Source organism: Pholcus phalangioides, unplaced genomic scaffold (assembly GCF_987345545.1).
Source record: "Pholcus phalangioides strain wild (caught in Gottingen) unplaced genomic scaffold, Ppha-v1.0 ptg000015l_1, whole genome shotgun sequence".
In the NCBI taxonomy this organism is placed as follows: domain Eukaryota; kingdom Metazoa; phylum Arthropoda; class Arachnida; order Araneae; family Pholcidae; genus Pholcus; species Pholcus phalangioides.
Window position 1 is genome coordinate 51,535,998 of NW_028301608.1, and position 24,130 is coordinate 51,560,127.

The 24,130-nt window shown below is 33.9% G+C and overlaps 1 protein-coding gene across 1 annotated transcript; it reads left to right on the forward strand.

Annotated features, from left to right (window-relative positions):
- Positions 1-1,399: 1,399 nt before the first annotated feature.
- Positions 1,400-22,120, forward strand: LOC149076171 (eukaryotic translation initiation factor 4 gamma 1-like). The gene is made up of 15 exons (XM_089243719.1): positions 1,400-1,497; positions 6,054-6,420; positions 7,364-7,494; positions 9,531-9,729; positions 11,678-11,739; positions 13,104-13,276; positions 14,748-14,961; positions 15,386-15,481; positions 16,432-16,563; positions 16,760-16,838; positions 17,981-18,124; positions 18,377-18,490; positions 18,662-18,750; positions 20,795-20,945; positions 21,857-22,120. Exons 2-15 carry the CDS (start codon positions 6,168-6,170, stop codon positions 21,868-21,870), a joined length of 1,851 nt encoding a protein of 616 aa, XP_089099845.1. The 5' UTR covers positions 1,400-1,497; positions 6,054-6,167; the 3' UTR covers positions 21,871-22,120.
- Positions 22,121-24,130: the final 2,010 nt, after the last annotated feature.

The window sequence follows — 24,130 nt, forward strand, 5'->3', positions numbered from 1 at the left end:
AACTAATTATTAATTATCAAGAATTCGATAAACATGTTTTCATAAATTGCGTTGTGTCTGACAAAAAACATAATTACAGTAACCCAATGATTACACGCGCGGAGGCAAGTTTCATGTATAAAAATATTTAATTTATAAATGCAATTACACAGTCATTAACATTAAGAAAGATGTCTCCTATATCCATTTAAGAGAATATATATTACAACACCCACCACAGGTGATTCAAGTGATTAACTTATGCATCTGAGAACTTGTAACATCCTGACCCCTTACTTAACTGGACATTCAGGTAACAGGAAAAGTAGATAAGTGTACTCACCCCGGTCATCGTTGGTGATTTCCTTAACATGGAAGGTAACACACTATGTATAGCCGCTTTTTCGATCTTCACTTCTGGTTCGAACTGCCATGCAAACATTCTGTCTGCTGAGAGACGTGTAAAGAAATGTGGAGCTAGTCTATCTAGTCTGGGACTTGATTTAAAAAAAACGAGTACCTCTATGATTGAAAACGGCACCCTTTTTATGCTAAAACGTACGTCACGGATCTTAATTCGCTTTTAAGCGTTTGATTTATTTTTTAAGCAACTCAGTTCGACAAAAAATTGCCATTGTCCATCGGAAATCGACAAAACTCCGTGATCTAATTTCATAAAAAGCCTATCCATGCTGAATGGATCCATCAAAAGTGCTTGAATGACGAGTGAGCTATTTCAAATAGTCAATTAGGAAAATACCAAAAAGCTAATTTGTAAATTTTAAGTCGTTTTTTGTTTGATAATTTGATGCCCATTTTAAAATTGCTCAACTGCAGTGCAGCGGGAATGTATATCATTTGATACGAATTACGTCGATCACACCTATGTGGTTCAAGGTGCGCCATTCAGAATCTCAAACTTTTTATCGTCATTTTAAGAGTAAGGAAAAAATCAGAGAATACAAAAAAAAAAAAATTACAGTTATCAAATACTGAAATTTAGGAAACAGTTCCGAAACTGATGATCAAATTTTGAAAATTTATAGTTTTGTCCTATGCGAAATAATATTGATGATAAAATTTTACATAATTTGTAGTCATTTTACGGATTCAGGATAGATTGATTGTATAATGTTGTTGTTTACAAAAATGTAAATTCAAATTTTGAATAATTCGAACTTTTTTTTCCAGTGACGGACTTAGAACTAACTAGAACTCCTTAATACAATACTTATATGAAGGCGTCTTAGAACTAACCAAGTTCGACAGTCGAAGGTGGTAATTTATTATTGCACTGGATGACAGATAGATGGCGCGACTTTCCTTTTATCTTCGAGTAGATGGTAAAAAAACTGATAGTAAATTATGATAATATTAAAAAAGGAATAAAAAGCTATTGTGTGTGCGTAGTTTTGGTTTTATTCGGGAAACAGAATCTATATATAACGATTACAATTTGACGGGATCCTCCTTTTTCTTTTGATTCTTTTTGAGTGGATTGGCACACATTTATAACAAGTAAGTTTGTGGTAATTATCATTTTCCCACGATCTATTTTTTATTCTTATTTTTGCATCGTTGAAGGTAATTTTTTTTTCATGTGACGTATGTAGATTTCCCCATTGAATTTCTTGTATGAATGGAACTAATGAATGGGGGGGGGGGGTGATAATTACTAGTGAAATTGAATGACATACGGTAATTTTCGAGATAGCATTCTTCAGGAACACAAGGTTCGTTGTAATCAGGACCGCAACTGAAGGGGGGCGCAGGTGGGTCTGGTGCCCCGGGCGCTGAACCAGAAGGGGGCGCTGAATTCACTCTTTAACTGTTTCTTCTACATTACAAGGGGCGCCAAAATGCCGGCTTGCCCCGGATGACAAAGTATCTAGTTGCGGCCCTGGTTGTAATATATTAACCCTTGGTCCCATGTATGTTCAAATATGCATAGCAAATACATGGTGAAAAAAAAATACCTATTTTTTTTCCTAAACTTTTTCCGTCTTTTAGAAAGCAAATCTTGTAGCGTAATTTTGGTAGAAAATACCGCTTACTTTTAGTACAATACTTTTTTGTTATCTAGAAAGAGTTGATTCCTGATAAGAGTTGGTGTCGTTTTTTGAGAGCTGCTGAAATTTTACGTGTTAAGAGATTCTTAAAATTGCACCAAATTGAAGGAATTGAAAATAAAATTTCAATGCAAAAACTATGCAACTTTGTTAAGACTTTATCTGTTTACAGAGAACATTCAAGAAATCAAGGCAAACTGCAAATTTCATCCCCAAGTAACTATTTCAGCCAATTAAAAAAATTCACTCTAATCAATTAAATTGCTATTAATATGTATTGTTTCAATTAAAACTATACTGATAGCACCAATTTACTTCGGTTTTCGGAGCATCGCTTGATACCCACTTCAACACAATACTTGCATAGCATGGAAATTCAGGAATTTGCCATCCACTTTCACTTCAAAATATTAAAGAAAGATGGCAGCCATGACCCCCACAAAGGCGGAGGGGGACTGACAGGGCTCTAGCAAAGCCTTCTAGATACTACTAGGAGGAGGTACTTCTAGGAGGCTTTGGCTCTAGCCCTGGGGCCCAGGACAGTTCTCATCATTTTTTGCTTTTTCACGCTATAAATTAACTACAGAAGGGGATCGTGAAAAGTCTAACCGGGAGGGGGGGGGGGACCCGCAAAAGATCCTAGCCTAGAGGCCCCGCTCCAGGATGTGGGAGCCATAATGACAGCACCAGTATAACACAAAAAAGCATAACTCTAACAAAATAAATGCGTTAGGGGCGCTCATATACACACATAATTCGTTTCTGCATGTAACCAATTACCAATTGCTCGTTAGAAACTCCTTCAGAGCAATGTTTACGAAGTGCATATACGGTTAAGTAATAGTAATGGTACCCCCTAAAATACAGCAATTTGTATGTGATCTCTGAACACTTTGGTGAGTTTTCTAAAATGCTATGGCGTGCCAGTTGTCGATAGATTTCCAAGCATTTGGGTGGTATGTTTAAAGATACCTCGATATCGATAAAGAAGTGTTTTCAATCCATTGATTAATTATTTAAATTCAACTGTTAATAAAAATTGTAAACTTTTTAATAGTTTGTAATAAAATAAAGTATGAACTTTGCTAGCTGAACTGTCCTATCATCAACTCCGTACCCAGCGGAAGAAATGCCATACAAAAGGCCGAAACACACTACAATGACGTGACGTGATTTCACGTCATGTCAGAGATGTTACGAATCCTGATTCTTGGAAATTCTGTGACGTGGTAATTCCCCCACGTCAAATAAAAGTTCCACGATTTTTTCCCCACCATTTTTCCTGTTTCCATATCGTGCTTTTAAAAAATGATTAAAAATGTATAATAGTTTACAATTTATCCCCCATTGTGAATGCTGACTTGCGAAGTTTGGTTATATGTTCCAGTTTGATTTCAATTGAATATGAACAGAAGTGAATTCAGTCTTAGTTGGAAATCGGTTTCCTGGTGAATTATCTACGCAGTTAGCTTTGCAATAATCTTATCATGAAAGAGTACCACCACCGAAATAAGATAGCTTATTCAGTTCGGGATATGTATTTTTGATAATGCTAATATTGTGCATGCGTGAGTACGGATATTCGATAACAGAAAGGAGAGATAAATGTGCGGTGCACAACACACATGGACGCCTACATGATATCTCTATTCCCCATGTTTATTTTAAAAAAACGATTATATATTTTATAAATATATTTGCACTTACTAATATTTATATTTTTAAAATTTATTGATTATGTATTATAATGGCCACACATATTGTGCTCGTGATGTGGAACATAAATCATATTATCGTGAAGATTAAGATAAACAATTCAACGAAATACAGTCGATCTCGCTGGTAACGTTTTTCAAGAAACGATGACTGAAAACGTTATAAGCGGAAAAACTTTTAAGTGGGAAATGTCTATAACAATTATAAGACATAGTTTCACACCGACCATAGCTTTGTATGTCCTTTTTAATTTATTAACAAACATTACGGTACATATAGAGATTTAATAAGAAGTAATTATTTGTTATAACAGTGAAACTACAACGTAGTCAGTTTCAGATGGTAGTCAAACTACAACAGTTTTCCTTTATAACAACAAGTTTCCGCAAAATCTGGATAGCATCACATGGTACATTTTCTGGCCTTCTCATAAAATATCGAAAAGTTTCCAGTCCTTTAATTGCTTCTCTAAACGTTGCAACTGGTGGTGACTGTGGTTATCATCTACAAATTTAAGAATTTTTATTTTTTCGTCTAAAATTAGAGCTTTTCTTTCTAACTTGCTCTGAGACATTTTGACTCGAACTGTCGAACTTTGTTTAGCAAAATTTAACGCTTTCACTACTTCATTTGCCGAAATTTCAAAGGTCGTGAAAGCATCGTATTGGCTGTTCTGCGAAGAATTAAATTCCAAGAAATATAGTTGGGAAATCCGGTTTTTCTTACCTGAAAAAACCGCTTCTAAATGCTACCTGATGAAAATCTGTCAAATTGCTTATGTTTTGTGTCAACGTCACTCTTTTGCGGCTTGATTTTATATTAATAGATTCAGAAGTGGATAAGAAAAAGACCGCCGTTTATTCCTTTGTTATATGCAGTCGTCTATGGTACCGCAATGAGAAGATTAATTTTTTGGAATCGATCTAACGTGGCAACTTTGAATAAGATCGCAAAGGAAAAAAAAAATTATCCTCTTCTAAGAACTTCTTTTTCTAGATCTTAACTGTTTGTCTCCCAGAGCCATAACTTCGATCAACCTTGTGTATTTGAACAGTGGTAAGGGCAATTATGTTCTGCACACTATTGTCGGACAAAGTGAGAGAACAAGGAAAAAAGGTTCAACGCTAGCATGCACACAAAATCATCGTTTCCGTTTCTTTATATGAAAGGAAGGTGGGAAAAGCAAGCTGATTTCAAATGCCCGTTGTGAATTTTCCGAACGTTGTAAGCGGGAGTAGAAAAAAAATTAAGCGTTGTATACAGGGAAAGTTAATATTATCAATGAAGGAAAAAAGTTAAATTCACGGAAATTAGTCGTAACAAGTGGGAAAATGTTCTATGTGGGATCAACTGCATAATCATTTTCATTTATTGTATAAATCATAAAATAAAATCATGTGAAATACCTTGACTAATATTGAGTATATGAGAGAAATATGGTCGACATTAAACATATCCTAAAAAATTTATATAAAGTTAATCATGTGTGTGGCATAGGCGTATGAGAGTTGAGAGTGCGGTCTACAGTAAAATGCTCGTCACGACTGATAATTTTATTCAAAATTAAAAAAATAATGAAAAATAGATATGTGCATAGGTATACAAGTAAAATCTCACTATAACGGACTTGTATTATTAAGTTCAATAAAATATCATGACTATTTTACTACAAACACTTAGTCCCGTATACCAATTGGTTAATTTTATATTAGTTTTCTAAAGTGTCATGAACTTTAGGCCTATGTATACGTATTTATTTGTCTATAAATGATTGATTCATCATTCAGTTAATTCCTTTTGTCTTTTATACTATGACGTTTATTGTACATTTTCAATCTTTTATTTCTTACCTTTTTCTGACTAAATTCAGATTTTGATTAATTTTCATAATTTTTTCATTTTATATTTCCCCTTCTGATTCTTTGGTTTAGAGATATAAACCGAAAAATTCATGGGGGGAGGGAAACATTTCTTGTATGTTTATTGAACTTGCCCATGTCCATATAAACAACATTAAAATTAAAAACGTGAAAATAAATTAGATCCCATTCGTCCTTAAAAAAACGTGATTTAAACAATTTAATTTAGGACATAAGTGCTGAAATAAATGAAATTTTTGTTTTGTCACACACACACACACACACAAACTTGGTTATACTTATACTTCAAATATACTCATATACTTATTTTCAAAATCGACAGTATTGCACGTTTTCGAAAATTTGCTATCTTTTCTTTTATGCAAACAATTACAAAAAAAAATTCTTTTTTTCTTCCGTTTCATAACAGGGCAAAGTTTCACAATGAAGATGTCAAAACAATGAAAATAACTCGGATATACCAACTACCAGCAGTAACAGAGTTTAGGAAATCATCGTTTACGAACCAATAATATTTGAAGAGATGGCTCAGCTTACAAGTGAAGGGCGATATCTAACCAGGCATGCGTATGATGAAATGAACAAAGTTTTTACTTCATCAACAGATTTCCACTCCTCACCTGCGTCAACGGCTAAAAGTCTCGAAAATCCTTACAGGGTAAAATCCCCTGAACTTAAGGGCAGAAAAGAGATGGAGTTAAAATACTCTGTACAACAAAAACTGCCGGCAACATCAAGTTCCATTCAAGAGAATATCGGAATCAAATACAAAGCTAGTAATTTCCTTTGTACATGACGTCATATAAAACATTGTATAGTGTATCCACTCCCATTGTTATTCAATAGCTAATTCCTATACCGTTAGTCATAAGAAAAGTTATATTAGCATTTAAAGTAAATTATAAACAGATGAAAGTTCTATTATAGAAAGCTGTTTCAAAATTTGTCATTTATTCAATTCTAGAAGCCATTTAAGTGGAGAAAAAAATTATTTCTGCATTAAGAAATTTGAATTTTTATACGGATCCTATACGTTTTGTTAATATTTATGCACTGGCACGTGAGAAAAAAAATAGCAAAAATGGCAAACACACCGAGCTACGAAACGTTACATTTCTTGATTTTTAGGAATTTTTCTCATCTGGGAACGCATAATTCCGGCCGAACTCTGAGTCACTTAAGTATTTTACCTAATATTAACCAATACAATATAGAAAAGACTTGATTAAATGGTATCACACATTTTTAGTATATTTTTGATTTATGAATTTGAATTGCGAACAAATTTATTTGTCTATGATATAATTTTTGTGTATGAAAAACATTTTTTCAACAATTATGACTGAAAAATTCAATTTCGTAACTTTAAGAAATAATATTTTTAAAAAAAGGATAGAATAAACACAAATTTTAATTGTGTTTTTGAAAGAAATTGGGCAGCTACTCAGATGATGTCTGACAACATTTGAGACATTTTTTGTCAGTTCTGGGTCGTCCTGGTTTAAGTTGTATTTAGTCTCAACCACTTATTAAAATGATGGACTACAATGTTCTTTATCAGCCACCTCGTTGGGCATTTTGCCTGTTGTGACGTTGTATTTGTAAGACTAACGATTTATAAATTAGCTATTGGATAACGGTAAAAATTATCCTGTATAGTTGAATCTTTAATAAGGTAATTAATGTAATCGCATTGTAAAAATTTGCTGTAAATTACAGATCAGTGGAGTCCTTTCAATCCCTATGGAAAAAGAGCTTACGACAGGGATTTCTTACTTGGATTGCGGAACTCATCTTTGTCGCTAATGAAGCCTTCGAATTTGCCAAATTTGAGTATCATAAAAAACAAGGTGAAATTCAATTTAAAATGTCTGTTACATATTACTGATTGGAACACAAAATCAATAACATCGCTTATGAAACAAAATTTATTTCACTGAATATCCAAGAACGAAACCCACAAGAAACTGCTTGGTTTAACTCGCTTTTCATTCTATGCCCTGTTATTACAAAAGGCTGGGCAAAACAACGTTTCTCAAACACGAGAGTTTCATCTCGATCTATTCTTTTGTTTCAAGTGGATCCCGCTTGTTCAAATCCCACTTGAAACGTTTTCCCGCTTAGTACAACTCATTTTTGTGGTTCCAACTATTATTAATACCCATTCAGATTTCCCGATTACAACGTTTTTCACGATGGATTTTAAAACGTTATGAGCGGGATTCACTGTATATTAGTCTGCGAATATTTTGTAGTAATTATGGTGACCTGTCGTCATTTGTCGCCACACGCAGCACAATGTCCGAGACCGCCTACCTGACTAGAAATCAATACTTACCAATTCACATGCTTAATCTCGAAATCTCTACGAGATCTCATTATCACGACCCCCCCCCCCCACACACACACACACTTACGGCCCATGATGTAAGCGATCTGATAATATGATTCTCTAGAGCAGCGGTTCTCAACCTTTTTTGATTCGCGGAGTCTATCCAGTTTTTATAATTCCTATGGCGGAGCCCTGTTTGACTCGAGGAGCCCTTTTTTGTACGTAATTTTTATGGCAGAACCTTTTAGACCTCTTTTATTTATTTATCTATGAAATTTATTGATTTATATTATTTTCCTCGAGTCACCGCGGAGCCCCTGGGACGTGCTGGGACTCCGCGGGGCACCGGTTGAGAACCCCTGCTCTAGAGAAGCAGGTGCACAACCTTTTCAGTCCGCGCGAAGACCAGATATGCGGTAATTCTACTCCCCACGGGTCAGAAACTTGAGGATGAGAAAGGTTGATTAGGGTGATCTGTATTTACGGAACTTATCCTCAATTTTGTCATCCCAAATTATATGACCAATATATAAAAAATATATGAAATATCCCTTTCATAATATGTTCTGTTGTTTTCCTCTTATTTTCAACGAGGCTTTCTTGAATTTTTGATCAAGAAGTAAGATTATTTTCTTGACATAAATCATTGCCTTTTGACAATTTTTTTTTTACTTTACTTGCCTTTGACACCTTTTAGGTTGATCTTTGACATATTTTAATAACCTGACATATGCCTTTGAAAATTTATTGGCTGTAATCAATTGACAATTTCAGCTTCGTTCGACAATTTTTTTTGGCTGTAATTGGCAACTACACTTATTTTTGAAATTTTCTTGGCTGTGATTGACAACTCTATTTGCCTTTGACAGTTGTTTTGGTCGTAATTGAAAATTCTACTTGCATTTGAATTGTTTTAACGCGGGCTGGAGTTTATGTGCACTCCAGCTCTGGAATAAGTGTAAAAACTGGCGTTGTGGCAACTCCAGTCAGATGTAGGGGGGGGGGGGGCACTGAACATCACTTGCCTGGTTCACGAGGATCTTTAGGCGACCCTGCTTTACAGACTAATGCGAAAAAAAAATTGCTTGGATACAACATCCGGTATTGGTACAGAGTTGATCGCATAGCTAAAGTTGGTGGGAAACCAAACACTGTTATATTCCACAAAAATTAAAATTCCAATACCGGCACTTCTTTTCTCTTTCGGAAGTTCTGTATAGTACATTTCCTCAATGGGGATGTAACGTGTTTGGACATGGAGAGTGTAAATGAGCTGATAAGGAAAAGAGCACTCCTAATAATAATAATTAACATTAATTTTATTCCCAAATCATACTCGAAAATGAAGTAGTATTTCATTCGAATTGAAAAAAATAAGTATTTCACAGACAGTATAGCTCACAAGTTGAGAAATCAGTTGATATCATCAGTGTTGAGAAGGCTGTGCAAATATCTTTGAACAATGTACTTTTTTTATTTACTGTATCTTTATTTGAATGGAAAAGAAATGTAAAAATTTCAGTAAGTACTAACAAACATCCATTTCTTTCACAGCCCATGCACACTGGAGAACCACGTACATTGTCCCCAGAACTGAGTGGACATCGCATTCAACAGGAAATATTAAAAACCAAGAATTCTAAAAAAACTAAAAATGTCTCCGAAAATGGTCGTGAATCATTAGCTTCAACTGATCATCAGCAAGAGCCGAAATCAGTCGAACGAAAATTTTCTTTCCAGGAAAATAACTCAGGTACAAGCATCAGGCTGTCCCAAATTGTTTGCATATGCGCCGGTGATTTTAGAAACATACTTTCAATTGCAAAAAGTTTTCAAATGGCTTGCAGTTATTCGGAATAGCAAAATTTCTATTTTTTTCTATTCAGTCCCTGTGTGCTAAAAGATCCAATTATTATTGAAATGTAGATCCAGCTCTGAAAAGCTTTTTGCAAAAAATTGTTCATTTTTAAATGCAATATTTATAATATCGGGATATTACATATATTAAATCACTACGTTTTGGCAACTTATCGCTGTGTTAGCAAGTTTTCATTGGCACAAAAATTTTCCATTTTTAGGGACCGTGCACACAAACAGAATGAACTCAACCATTCTATTTTTTTTCCACATGTAATTAACAATTACAGAATTTTTACAACTTTGAATTTAATTGGCGTTTCGTAATTTGTGAACCACATCCTCAATCAAATATAAATGCAAAAACCACTCCACAACAGGCAAAATGCCCAACGAGGTGGCTGAAAAATCAAGCCGATAAATCAAATCAAATTTTATTATCACTCATACATACAGTATTAGTAATACGCCGTCAATCGACTGCTTAACAAGGGGACACCAGTATCGATTGGTAAGGGACAATTATAGGTTGTGGTGTCACAAGGAATTTTTCTCTAATAGGGTTGTTAATAAATGGAATAGCTTACCCCCAGGGGTAGTAAATTTTAACCCGATCGACACGTTTAAAAAGAAGTGCGACAAACATGTTGGGGTAAATCGCGAGAAGCTAACGATACTTAGATAAAGACAACCATTGGCGTACGCAGGGTGAGGTTTGGGGTTCTAACCCCCCCTCAAGCCGAGATTATATTGTTATTTCGCAGGAAAAAACTTAAACCCCCCCCCCCCCGAGAAAATTCTGTGTACGCCTATAAAGAAAACCATAAATATAATATTTTTTATGGACATTGTACTATATTTTGTCTTGTATATATATATATAGTTTTTATAATTGCATTTTTAATTGGTTGCTGTATTTTTGAATTGTACGACATCTATATTAAATATAGATGTCATATAATGAGAAAAAGATGCCCATTACAAATTTTGTAATGGGCATCTTTCTCTCAGCCACCTCGTTGGGCCTTCAGCCTGTTGTGGCCTTGTATTTGTATGTCATGTACATTTCAAAGAAGAAATAACATCAAGGAATCACACGATCCCCAGTGGTGATCGTAGATGAAAAAGATTCACGTGCATAATTCACACAAATATATAAATGTGTATGAGTCATATTCATCATATATAAATGAAACGGTTTCATTAATATTGTTAGAATTTAATATATATATATATATATATATATATGAAGGTCACAATTTTTTTTTCAAAAAAATGGCATAAGATATTGATATTATCATATGGCAAACTGTGTGAAGTCAGTTTTCAATCAATCATTATAATGACGTATTAGTCATTATACGCTGTAGATTTCAAAGTGAAATATCTCTTTAAATGTTGCATTTAAAAATATTCAATTTTTTGTCACGGACTTGTCAGAGCCGCATATTCATATTTCACTTGCTGGAAGTTCAAACACACAGAATCTGCATAAAACGCTAATATATATATGGGTTTTTTTTTTCTGCATTAGATAAAAAGTAACTAATGAGTGAAGTTTGCAACTGATCTCCAGTATCCTATATACCATAAGCCTTATGACTATATTGAAGCTACTGAAGTAAAAAGAAAAAACAAAGCTTAAAACAAATAATTTAGCATAATTTAATTTAAATTTTCAAGTGGAAGTTAATTAGTTTAATTTTTTTTTAATTTTTGAGAATAAAGACCAATATTTCAGCTTGATTTTGATGTGTGAATGAGCTACAAATTATCATAGATCTAATCTCTCTCGTGAGTCTTATATTTTTTAATTTATCGAATGCTCTTTTTTCTCTTTATAGACCATTTAGAAGAAGAAATCGAATCACTTTTGGAGGAACTTTTGCAGAATGGCAACCTCCAGGTAAGATTTCAATCCAATTGCAGATAATTTTTGGGCAATTACGGTCATTCTATGTAATTCATGGATTTCAACTAGGCTTGTCATACCGGTGAGTAAAATAGCCTCAAGACGGTGTTAATTGCAAGCACATCAATTAAAATAATAATAATAATAATTCATAATCATACGCTGCCTGAGCAAAATAAAAGTCGTATACACTCACTCTAGTACTTTTTTGGATCGCTTTCGAACAAAAATTAAACACGTATTCATCATCGCGTGAATTTCATAAAGTTACGGAACATCTCACCGTCTATCTCAGTGTTTACCAAAGTGGGCAATATCACCCCCAGGGGGCAATGGAAGAGTCCAGGATTTCCGCATGATGAATGGTATAACTCGTACTCTCTCTTTTACCCTAAGACTGCTCCCATCATCCACAGATGGTGAGCGTATTAGCCTGCTGCCATTATCCTGTGAGGATTTGAAATGGTTTTTAAAGAGAAAATTCTTTAAATGGCGTGCGCATGTATATATTTTTTTTTTTCTAGTTTTTTTTTAATTTGCTTATTATTTCTCTATTCTCAGACAGATTTGTTTGTACTGTATGTGGCATGAGTGTACAATGCACTCTACCACTACTCAGCAATGCATGCATTACATTGTCGAGTAGTGATAGAGCTCCTCTACCTGCCCCCCCCCCCCATCTCAAAAGTCAGAACACCCGAAACTCCCCTTCCCCGTCTCAATGCTGACGCAATATGTACTTTAATTTCGCCGCTGCCGCCGGACGAATCGGGTATCGAACTACTAAACCATACATGCACCTCGTCCACATTCCTCTGCGGAACTTCTAACAAATTGGTAATTATTTACATAATTTACTTAATTGCATTAATTTTCAATAAACGCAAAAGGTGATGAGTAGCCAACTGTTATAATTTTTAATAATTTTTGTGGTTTTAATATATATTTGTATTCCATCAATATTTTTATTCTTCATTTTTAATATGTTTCTGGATGAGATAATTGTACTTGAATTTTTCCATAATTTTTTGAGGATGATACCTTGGGACCCTTTTCTTGAAAGCACAACTTATGGAATCCAAGGACTATATAGAAAATTTAATTTTTTAACTTTTCAGAAACTACTTTTTTGAAATTGATAAAACGAGTTTATTTCTAATAAGTGAAAGTTTTCTCTAAGATTAAAGGTGTAGAGGCATTAAGTAGTGGACAACGATAATTGTGAAACACCCTGTACACTATATCTAATATGTTCGCTATTTAATGTGTGTGTGTATGATTTTCTAACTGTTATCCGATGCTATTTAATGTGATAATACTTGATTTATACCTTATCCTGAGATTTTGAATTCACATAGGAGACAGAAATGCGAATCAATAAATTAGCTTGTGTTGCACCTATTTCTATCATCATCTCTGAAGCACTGGAGAGTGTTCTCGAAAATACAAGTGACGCTAGGGTGAAGTTCGGTAGCTTACTAAAATGGCTGATCGCCTGTGGAACATTGACTACCGGTCACTTAAATGAAGGGTATGATCCGCAATTTTTTCTCCAAAATTACAATTTTATTTGAGGGGCTTAAAGTCAGAGTGGTATAAGTCGATTAATCCTTAAAAAGAAAGTTTTACTGGAACGTCATGTTAAAAATTTTGTAATTTCACAATCTAGTTTTTAACTATTGAAGCTGAGATTTTATTTATTCTCTCTTTCAATAGTTTACCACTTCTAGATTGGATTTCTGGACGGGAGTCAGAGTTGATAAAAATAGGACTTACAGCACTCTAACTTCAACTCCCTCATTTTTTTGGCAACTTATGACATATCAAAGAAAAAAAACCAAAGTCCTAAAATTCCATTGGAATTTCTCATAACAGGTAACTTAGAACAAATACAGGGATAATTTTTAAAATTGAAACCATACTTCTATGACGAGCGGTCGATGAGTTCACATGGAATCAACTTATTTTAACCGTAAATGAACCATTAATCATAATTTCACCGAATTTGACTTACAGGATGGACACCCTGCATATATTACTTTCCGACTATGTCAAATATAATCACAGTTTCAAACAAATCTACAGCTTTGAACTGTACTAAACAATACTCTCTTTTAGGACTTCAGTCTAACATGATGATTTTGACATGATAACTTTCAGATGTAGGTCGATTACCCTCGCGCGGAATCGTTCTTCAGAAAAAATGAGCCAATTTCCCTAGCCTCAATTTTAGAAAAACATTTGCACCAAGTTTTTTAACGTTATTTTAATTTGTTCAGGCTCATGAAGGCAGAAGAAACATCGTATTAATCGATATTTCACAGTATCCGATAATTTATAAATGGGCACATCTTATCAAAATGTGTATTAATATTGTAAGCATTCCCAAGATATACTCGCATCATATTGTTTAAATTTCACTAAATCCGATGTCCTTTTACTACGAACTGTTATACATGTCTTGAAATTTTTATATGTTCTTTTCTATAATTATATTGCGTAGGCTCACAATGGCGGCGAAACAATGTAATACAAATTATTTTTGGCTTCCTTTTTTGGCATTCTTTTTGGCTTCCTGGTGTCCCTTGGGCCACATAGTGTATATTCGTTACATGTATACAGGGCCGTAACTAGGCAGATGCACCCGCACAGGGCCCACTTGGGAGGGGGGCCCAGAATGGGCTTAAATAGGCTTAAAAATGGGACAGAAGGGGGCCTAAATTCAAATTCTTGCACAAGGCATAGGAATGGCTAGCTGCGACCCTGTATGTATATGCTTTTTTCTTTTGCATTACTTTTTGTTTATTATTGTCCAGTATTTGTATAACGTGTATGCGTGTGTAGTTGTTTACAGTAAAAAAATTGTGATTTCAATTCGAAGTTTAAATTCAAAGTTTAAATTTGAATAAATTCAAAGTTTCGCCGCTTCATGAAACGGCTAGATTTTGGACATTTTCCGCAAAAAAATACAGAATACATATTACAGTATTTTTCTACTATAGCTTCCGCATGACGTTGGAAAGTATAGAAGAGCATTGTTTGATTGTACCAAACGTTCCAGAATACTTGGGTGAAATAATTGGTCAAATGATAAGAGTTACGCCCGACATGATGTTGTTGAAAGATTTACTGCGGCCTTGTATTCCATCTCTTACTGCTGGACGGATAGTTGCCTCTGCTCTGAGAATTGCTGCTAAAAACTGTGATAGAAAATATGTAAGAATTGACGCCCAAAAATATTGTATTTTTCAAAATTTCTCACCATAGTTTTAAAAAAGCATAGTGAAATTTCTACGGTATTTTATTATTCATTTGAAATATTAACAAAATACGTACTCTGTCGAACTATTTTAGTACAAAAGTATAAAAAAACCCTGCGAACATTATAGTGCATTCATTAAGCACTACTCGCAAACTTTAAGATTTTTCCAATAACATAAGTTTGAATCCTTATTTGTTAGTACTGGAAGTTTTTCTCTATATAAGAAAACAAGTCATATTTACAATAGTTCGATACAATTAAATCGAATGAATAATTTTAGTTAATCTTGCTTTTATCGAACGCAATTCATATGAAAATTCTCTAATAAATAAATCAGCATTGGTCGTGACATGCGTAATTTTCTTCTATATCTTTTAGAATTTATATTTGGCGGGTGATTTGTGGAGAAAGTCTGGTTACACTTGGGAAGAATTTCTACCTGATATTGATGTGTCAGCTTTCATAACATCCCAGGTGATTACACAGAAGTTTGTAACGTAAAATGCACAGAGTAAATTTATAATTTAATGAATGAAATTGCTCATACTTTTTTACAGCTATAATAATCATAACTTTGCCATTGATTCATTTCGTCATAATTTTCCTCTCAGCTATAACTACTGTCCATGTATGATAAACGCCCAAAACTTTTTTTTTTTAAATTATAGAAACAAATATATCACAAAACACAAACATATATACAAATACAAACATGCACATAGATGAAAACATAAAAACACGTAAATACAAACAATTTGTGACCCAAGTGACTTCAGTAAGTCCTTCCAGAAGGTCTATAAAAAGGCGTTATGGTTCAGACAAGAGCTTTTACAAAGATTTGACATTTGTTTATATATTTACGGTTCCAGTATACATTAAAATGTTTGAATACCCATTATGAGTCACATAAATATATAATTAAATTACTTATTGTGAATACCAGTACGCGGTGCATTTTTTACACACCATACATATATTTACGTACCTGTCTATACATAAATGCACCATCACAACTATATGCACCCATTTATCACTATACAATTCCTTTCTCTCCCCCTTTTTGTACTTAATGTAAAACTGTTTTATATCTGACTGCAAAGCATTCGTTATAATCATTTCATAATCAATATTTTTGATTTCTTTGATTTCGAAATATTTTTAAATCAATAATATATTTTTTATATACAGTATTTATTATTTCGATTTTTTTAAATCATTTTTTTCTTTCAGGAATCGGAAAAAACTGTAAGATAAAGTCATTCATACTAAATCATAAATTTAAAAAAATAAGCAAAGGATATGCATTTATATATCAAATAAAATATATCTTACATACCGTAATTTGGTTAAATTCATATTGTATAAAAAAGAATTTATAAATGACTTTTTCTGAACGTTTTGTTTCTGTAATTTTCTCTTTTTAGGAAATTGAATTTACGCTTCCCATATCTCACTATTATCTGAAAAATGATCCAGGAATGGAAAACGTGAAACGGGACGTCGAATTTTTGATATTCTGTAGAGAAAATGAACGGGACATGCTCGATTGGATAAAAGTAGCAAAAAAAAATTCGTTCATTTTGTTCTACCACTTATAATTCTCATAAAATGAAGATGCATTTGAACGATTTTTTGCAATGTTTTGTTTTTTTTTTCTCGTAAATTATTAATATCATTACAATGCACGTGACACTGGTGTTATAAAGATACGAGAAAAAGAGAAATGATAATTTGAATTCATTTCAATTCCAGCAAAACATTGAAGACTTTGATCACAACCACCAGTTCTTCTTTATCTTGGCAAGCTGCGTGCTAGAATATATTGTTTTCGGTAAGTTCCCTCATTCATGTAATTTTCCAAATTTATAATGATGCAATCATTTATTGTGTCAGAAATTACTCATCTATACAGCGTTGGAAGAAATTATAGAGCCAGGAGAAAATGGCGATTATATAAAAAAGTAACAGTCAGAATTCTTCCAAAAAAATTTTTCTCAAATAAGCAACTGAGAAATATTATCTTGGAAACTTATTCAAAAAATTAGCGCAATACTTTTTCAGTAAAAAAATTTTTTCTCTTATCATTCCAATGCAAAAGGAAAAAACTATAAGGCGATTCCCTACCATTCTTTTCTCGTATCACTTACATTATTTGCATATCCTTATGAGTTACTAAGCATTCTCCCTAGAAACCTGTCGGATAATCCGACGTGGTTATTTTTCGTTAAGTTCGATTCGTAAAGATGATACGAGGCAAAAGGCTATTTCTTATAGAATAAGATGAGTCCTTCGTTTTATAAAAGATTAGATTGAGTATAAAATTTGCTGTTCTTCAGGAAATTGTGAAGCAAATATCTTAGACATATTAGACATATTAATATTACATCCAATTTCTCAAGAAATTAATGTACACTTTTTTTAAAACGAGGGACTCATTTTACAAGAAATAGCTTTTCGTCTCATATCATCTTCACGAATCAAACTTGACGGAAAACAACTACGTCAAATATTTCGACGGGTTTCTAGATAGGATGCTTAACCATGAGTATATGCAAATAATGTAAGTGATACGAGAAAAGAATGGTAGTGAATGGCCTTATATATTTTTTCCATTTTCAATGTAATGATTAAGAGAAATATTTTTTTTACTGGGAAGAGTATTGATAATTGTTTTTAATAAGTTCTAAAAGTATTATTTCTCATCGCAGTCATCATCTTTAACAAATATTGAAAAAGTTCTGACAGTTACATTTTTTTAAACGCCGTTTTTTCTCCAACTCTATAGTTTCTTCCACCACTGTATAACATAAATCTAATGACTAATGTGTGCAGAATTTCCGCTTCATTTCAGAAAGAGCCAAATAATCGGCCGAAATATAGTCACATTTTTGGCCAATATTCGTCCAAAAATTTGTGAATAAATGGACAGAAAGTATTTAGTTAAATGCTCATGCTTTAAACTTCTCTCCACAGTTGCAAGTGATCCCGAGCCTGATTATTCTCAGATAAAACCGAAACTTATGTTATTGAAACTTTATTCAGCTACAAAGAAACACTTGCAAGCCGAATCAATTCATGCTTGCGAATTCATAGTGAAGAAATTGAATGAGCCAGAAGGTAATCAATTAAATTTATATTGCTCGAGTATTTACGACTTTATAGACATTTATTCATTCGTTTCTTGAGTAGGCTAATCAAATTTTCAATCCCTATGTCTCACTTTCTCTCTGAAGGTTATTAATAACGATTTTTATCAGCTGCTGTAATTTAGTGATTTTTCTGAGTGAAATTATACATATTTTATATAATTTCTATGGAATCGAATTTGTTTTTGTGATTTGTTTCACACTTGTACCTGTTTTCCTTTAGGATTGTTTTTAGAATTGCTTCGACTTCTCTATTTCAAAAATGTTAGCAAGATCAAAACATCAGAAAGTTTTAATTGGTGGAAGGTCACGTATGAACACAAAATGAAAATGGAAGGTAAAAAAATCGTTTTTAAGTACAAAATTATTCAAGAAAAACTTAAGTACTAACATTAAACTTGATGTAATTTCTAGTTCATAACGCGTGAAATGGGATTTGAAAATCTCACTCTTACAAGCATTAATATAATTTGATGTACAAATCATTTTATTATGTCTTTAATTTCAGACGTAATGGATGGCACAATCTTTAAAGGAAATATTGAAATAAGTCGCCAGGTATACGTAGACGCAGTTCTGCTGAAAGATATTACGAAAGTAAGCTCAACCACTAGACGTACACTGAGCAAATAAAGCACTGAAAAAAATCCTAATTGATTTCATTATTTATTTACAATAACATTAATTATTTGCACTGGAAAAGTAATAATAAATATGAATAAAATAATAATGATAAAAATGATCAGAAATAATAGTCAGAAGAGAAAATACTTCGCATACGGAGCCGGGTTGAAATCCCCAATAGCGGAAGCAAATCTTATGTAGGAGACGCATACAAGTTCTGATGACTGACTGTTCCATACGGCATTTGTTACCCGTGGAAAAAACAATCTCTTCTGGCCGTTGGTATTCTTATTTGGAAGTGATGTCTCCGTAGGTTAGCTGCTCGGCTGTCCATGATCTCTAAGGAAGGTTCTCCCGATGGCAGATATAGATAAATCATTTGGTGAACTAGTTTGTAGCACATTTTCAGATCTGCAGCGATTCTACGCTATTCTAGAGAGTGCAAACCCAGAAATTCACGTGTCTCGCAATATGACCAGCTACTCATGCCAGCTATTCGTTTGTTAAAGGACCTCTGTGGCTTTTCGAAGACCCTTATGTTCTTAATTTTACAAGGGCTCCATACTTGTAAACAGAACTCCAGAGTCGGGTGAACGTACACGCAGAAAGCAACGTATACTCATCCCATTTGCGGTATGCAATACATAACATGTATGAAATTCTATTAGCTTTGCAAACTATGCCATGATAATGTCCAGTAAAATCCTGGATGCAGCTCATTTCAGTACCTAAATACACGCATGTATCTAATTGCTGTAACGTTTCATTACCTATTTGATAATATTCAGGATCGCTGTGTCTGCCCAAATGCATTGATCCGCTTTTTTGATGTTGAAAAAGGGAGTTTATACTGACAACTCCACCGGAAAAGTTGTTGGCATGCAATTTTTAGGTCCCTATATTTTCTACAGGAGAGAATAACTTCAGGTCATCAGCGAACTGCAGGGATGGGTGACACAGCCTTAGTGATATCGTAAGTGTACTAGGTAAATAAGATCGGGCCTAACGCCGATCCCTGCTGGACGACTCCGCTTGGCACCTGGCGTTCCCTGGACATGACACTCTCTACGCGAACCCTGATGAAACTTCTGTGATAGCAGTACTTGAATTATCCTCACAATTTTAACAGGAACACCCACGCCAGTTAGTAGTAATATAGATTTTTATTTATTCATTTTTATACATTGGAGTAGTTTTTTTATACATTTGAGTAGTTTTTTTATTCATTGTTACTTATTTTACTATATTTTTTCATTATTTATTTAGTTTAGAATTTTTTTCCTTACTTATTTATTCTAGCTTCCCCCCCCCCCCAGCCCCTTCATTTATTTTAGTAGATATTTCTCTTATTTGGGATTTTTTACTCGTGTCTGTATTTTTTCACTAATTTATATATTTTAGCATTTTCTCCTTATTTATTCATTTCAGTACTTTTCCTTATTTAGCATTTTTTACTTATTTATTTTAGTTCATTTATTTATTTAACATTTTAGTATTGTTAATTTGTTTGTAACTGGCTGCTGTATTTGCATGTTTTTACGTACTTTGTGGGTGTGTATTTTAGTATTTTTCCTTATTTATTTGTTTCAGTTTTTTTACTTACTTATTTATTTATTTTGGTATTCTTTTGCTTATTTTTTTTATTTTACAAATTTTTACTTATTTATATTTTAGTATGTATTTTTTATTGTTTGGTATTGTTAATTTGTTTGTATTCGGACATGTTTTTCTATGTACTTTGTGTGTGGGTGTTTGTTTTTCTATGCCCGATGTGTTTGCATTCATCCCTTCTAAGGTTAGTTTTGGTATCCTACAAATTTACCTTTTTTCCGAGAATTGAAATTGAGAATTTTTTTCCGTTTTCGGTCAATTTTGCCATTTCAATTAATATCGTTAAGCATATTTACGAAAAAAAAAATTTTAAATCCATATTCAAATCAAAATTTCTCGCAATGCATTCGAAAGTTATAATTAAATTCCAACAAATTGAACAGTTCATTGTTTCTCTATGGACCAGCCATATAGTAATGAAAACATGGAAAATCATCCTGGACAAGATGGTCAAAAGAAAGTTTTATCATTTCCCAGTATTGTAAACCAACTACACTCGGGAGATAGTGATTCGAAGCTCACATGGAGAAAAAGTTCTGATGAAAATATGACGACAGGTATGCTAAATTATGTGTACTTGTTTTACTACAGTTATTATTTTAGCATTTTCCGATTTATACGTTTCCCCTAGGGTAGTGTTTCTTAAACTTTTTCCACCCGTGGGCCCTCATCTGACTATATTTTCTTTCTGTGGACACTCACATCAAGGCGCAAATACAAATACAAAGGCCGCAGCAGGCAAATTTCTCAACGAGGTTTAAAAAAAAGGTGCCCATAAAAAATATGGGTGTCAAATATAATAAAAATACAGCAACCCAATATAAAAGCGTATATGTATCATGAAAGAAGAAACTAATAATTAATACTATATAATACACTGTCCATAAAATAGATTATGGTTGCCTATCTAAGTATGAGTAGCTTCTCGGTTTATTCCACCATGTCTATCGCACTTCTTTTTAAACGTGTCAATAATGCTAGAATTCACGACCTCAGGGGGTAATCTATTCCATTTATTAATAACCCTATTAGAGATAGAATCCCTGCAACACCACAACCTGGAACTGTCCCTTACTAAGTGGTGTCCCATTTAATTGACGATGTGTTAATATTATATGTATTAACTCGTGGTTCATCCTATCGATCCAGTTGAAAATCATCGATTATATGCTCCCGACCCCTGCGTTCTTCCAATATGAACATATTCAAGACACCAAGTCTTTCATAAAGCCACATTCTACTTATTAAATAACCTAATGAATCAACACATCAATTATTCATTTCTTGCACTGGCATGGTTTTCCTTTCACTCATTCACTCCTTTTTACCCGTTGCTACAAGTTGATCAGGTTGAGAGCTATTTTGAAAGAAATCACTTTACCTATTTTTGTAACATGTTGCATTTAATAAAAATTACTTCGCTTATACGTTTATTGAAAATAATATTTAAAATGTTTCGCTATTTCAGTTCAGTTTCGTTGAAATGTTTCACAGAAAAGAAGTGATACACGTGAATATCCAACAGAAGAAGAACGAGGATGAAATTTTCGCTTAGTCTTCTATCTCTCTTCATCTCAGCTGAATGAAGCTGAACTCATATCCCTGAGCTGATCCAGAGACCTAATGCGAGGACAATTCTTCCTCGCGATAATTGGTTGTAAAATGAAAATTGTCTGTGTTAAAAAAAAAGTGCATTATAAAAGGAAAATTTCAAATATTAGTGTGGTTGTTCCTTCCCATTGCTTTCCACTTTATCTAAGTTTGACCGTATGACTCGTATTTATCGGGACATTCCTATATTTTCCCGTAATTTTGACCATCTCGACGTTTTTACAGAAGTATCCCGTACTTTCAATCAAGGCTGCTTCAATTTCTATTCTTAACTGAAATCAAAGATTAATATTATTTTCATAACTTCTAAATTACATTAGTATGGCTATTTATCACAACGAATGTATTTTATCACTTTTAACCCCCCCCCCCCACCACCATCAAAAACATCATTATAATACCAAAAACCGCTCCTATTCATATTTTGTGACCTCTTTGTATACCGGGTCAATACTTTATACATGTATGTAATAATGCCAAAGCCCGATGTTGACAACTTCGTGAACTGGCCTGCCCAATTGACCCGGCCAATGTCAGAAAGAGGCACTCTAGCCGTTCTCTGGTCGGCTCCTACATATCCCTAAATTGATCCCAATGATCCGGGGTCATCCCCTCGTTGGCGTATTTTTTGTGTGATAATGATGTATAATTAGCCATAGCTAACCATAAATATAGTGGTTAGCTATGACAACCCTGACGATCAAAGTAATCTGAATATCGATAACTTAGTGATCCATATATAGGGATCGATATATAGGGGCCGGTGAAAGCACGAAATTCGGACATTGGCAGGATCAACTGGGCCGGCAGTTCGCGAAGCGGCCAGCTTCGGGCTTTGGTGATAGCATTTACATAATGTAAATGTTTATTAGGTGCTGTACGTTTTAAAAATTTATTATAAGAAAAAGAAAGTCCAAGAATATATAAATATTGTTATCGAAACTATGTAAATAGTTCTTATATAATTATCATTTATTATGTCACTTTTTGTCTGTAAATAGTCATTTTACCTTATGTAAAAATTAAAATTAACGCATTCCTCCGTAAATATCGCCATGGCGACAGCTCTAATGATTAGACGATGTCATGGCGCTAAGGAACTAGGCCAGATAGTAGAGATGCTGTTGTATATCTATAAACAAATAAGATCTTGCTTAAAAGTTGAATAGTTATTTCTTTGAATTTTATTTCCCAATCCCCGAATTTCGTGAGATCTTATAGATCTCTCTGAACACGTATAATTTTAGCAGCTCTCAAAAAATGACACCGAAAGAATCAACTCCTTTTAGATAAAAAAAAAAAGTATCGTATTTATAATAGGCCGTATTTTGTTCAGAAATGACACTAAAAGCTACGCTTTCTAAAATATTTGCACAATAAAAAATTGAGGGAAGAAATTGGTATGATGGGGTTTTTTTCCGACCACGTGTTTGCGTGTACTGTATTCCCACCCCCCATTTACTGGCATGCCGCAAAACTAGAGGGACACCAGATTTTTGAATGTTGGCGTCTCACCGGAAAAAGCGCGGTTTAATTCGCAATATGTATTCAGCCTATTTAGTGAATTTTTTATAATGAAGATATTTATGAATTTTCTAGAATCTGTGATGCAAATTCGTTGGCATGCTGGTCTCACTCGCTGTTTCCCGGCATGCCGACTAATGTGAAGGATAGCGTACATTGTATGCATTACGGTAAATGTGATATTATATTCTAACTATGCCGCTGTGGTGGTCGAGTGGTTATAGTTACGGACTCGCGATGCGAGGATCCGGGTTCGAACCCCACAGTGGTGGTCGGCTGAAGTTGGTTTTCTGTGGTTCCCAACTTCAAGGCGCAAATGCGAGCCGATCTCCCTATTAAAAAGTCTCGCCACAGAGAGCAACAGTCCTACAACGATAAATCATTCAATCATAACACTTCACTCATAGTTAGAAAAACTAGTGGCAGATGGCAGCACTACACATAACAAGCATTACAGAGAAACAACAAAACTTCACGTCAGGTTTCACTACACGTACACGCACATTCCCGCATGTACCGATTCGTTGGGGGGTTCCGGGGGGGGTGTAGTAGTAGGAGGAGGTAGGGCCTCCAAAAAATGGCTCGGGGATCCATGATGTTCTTAAGT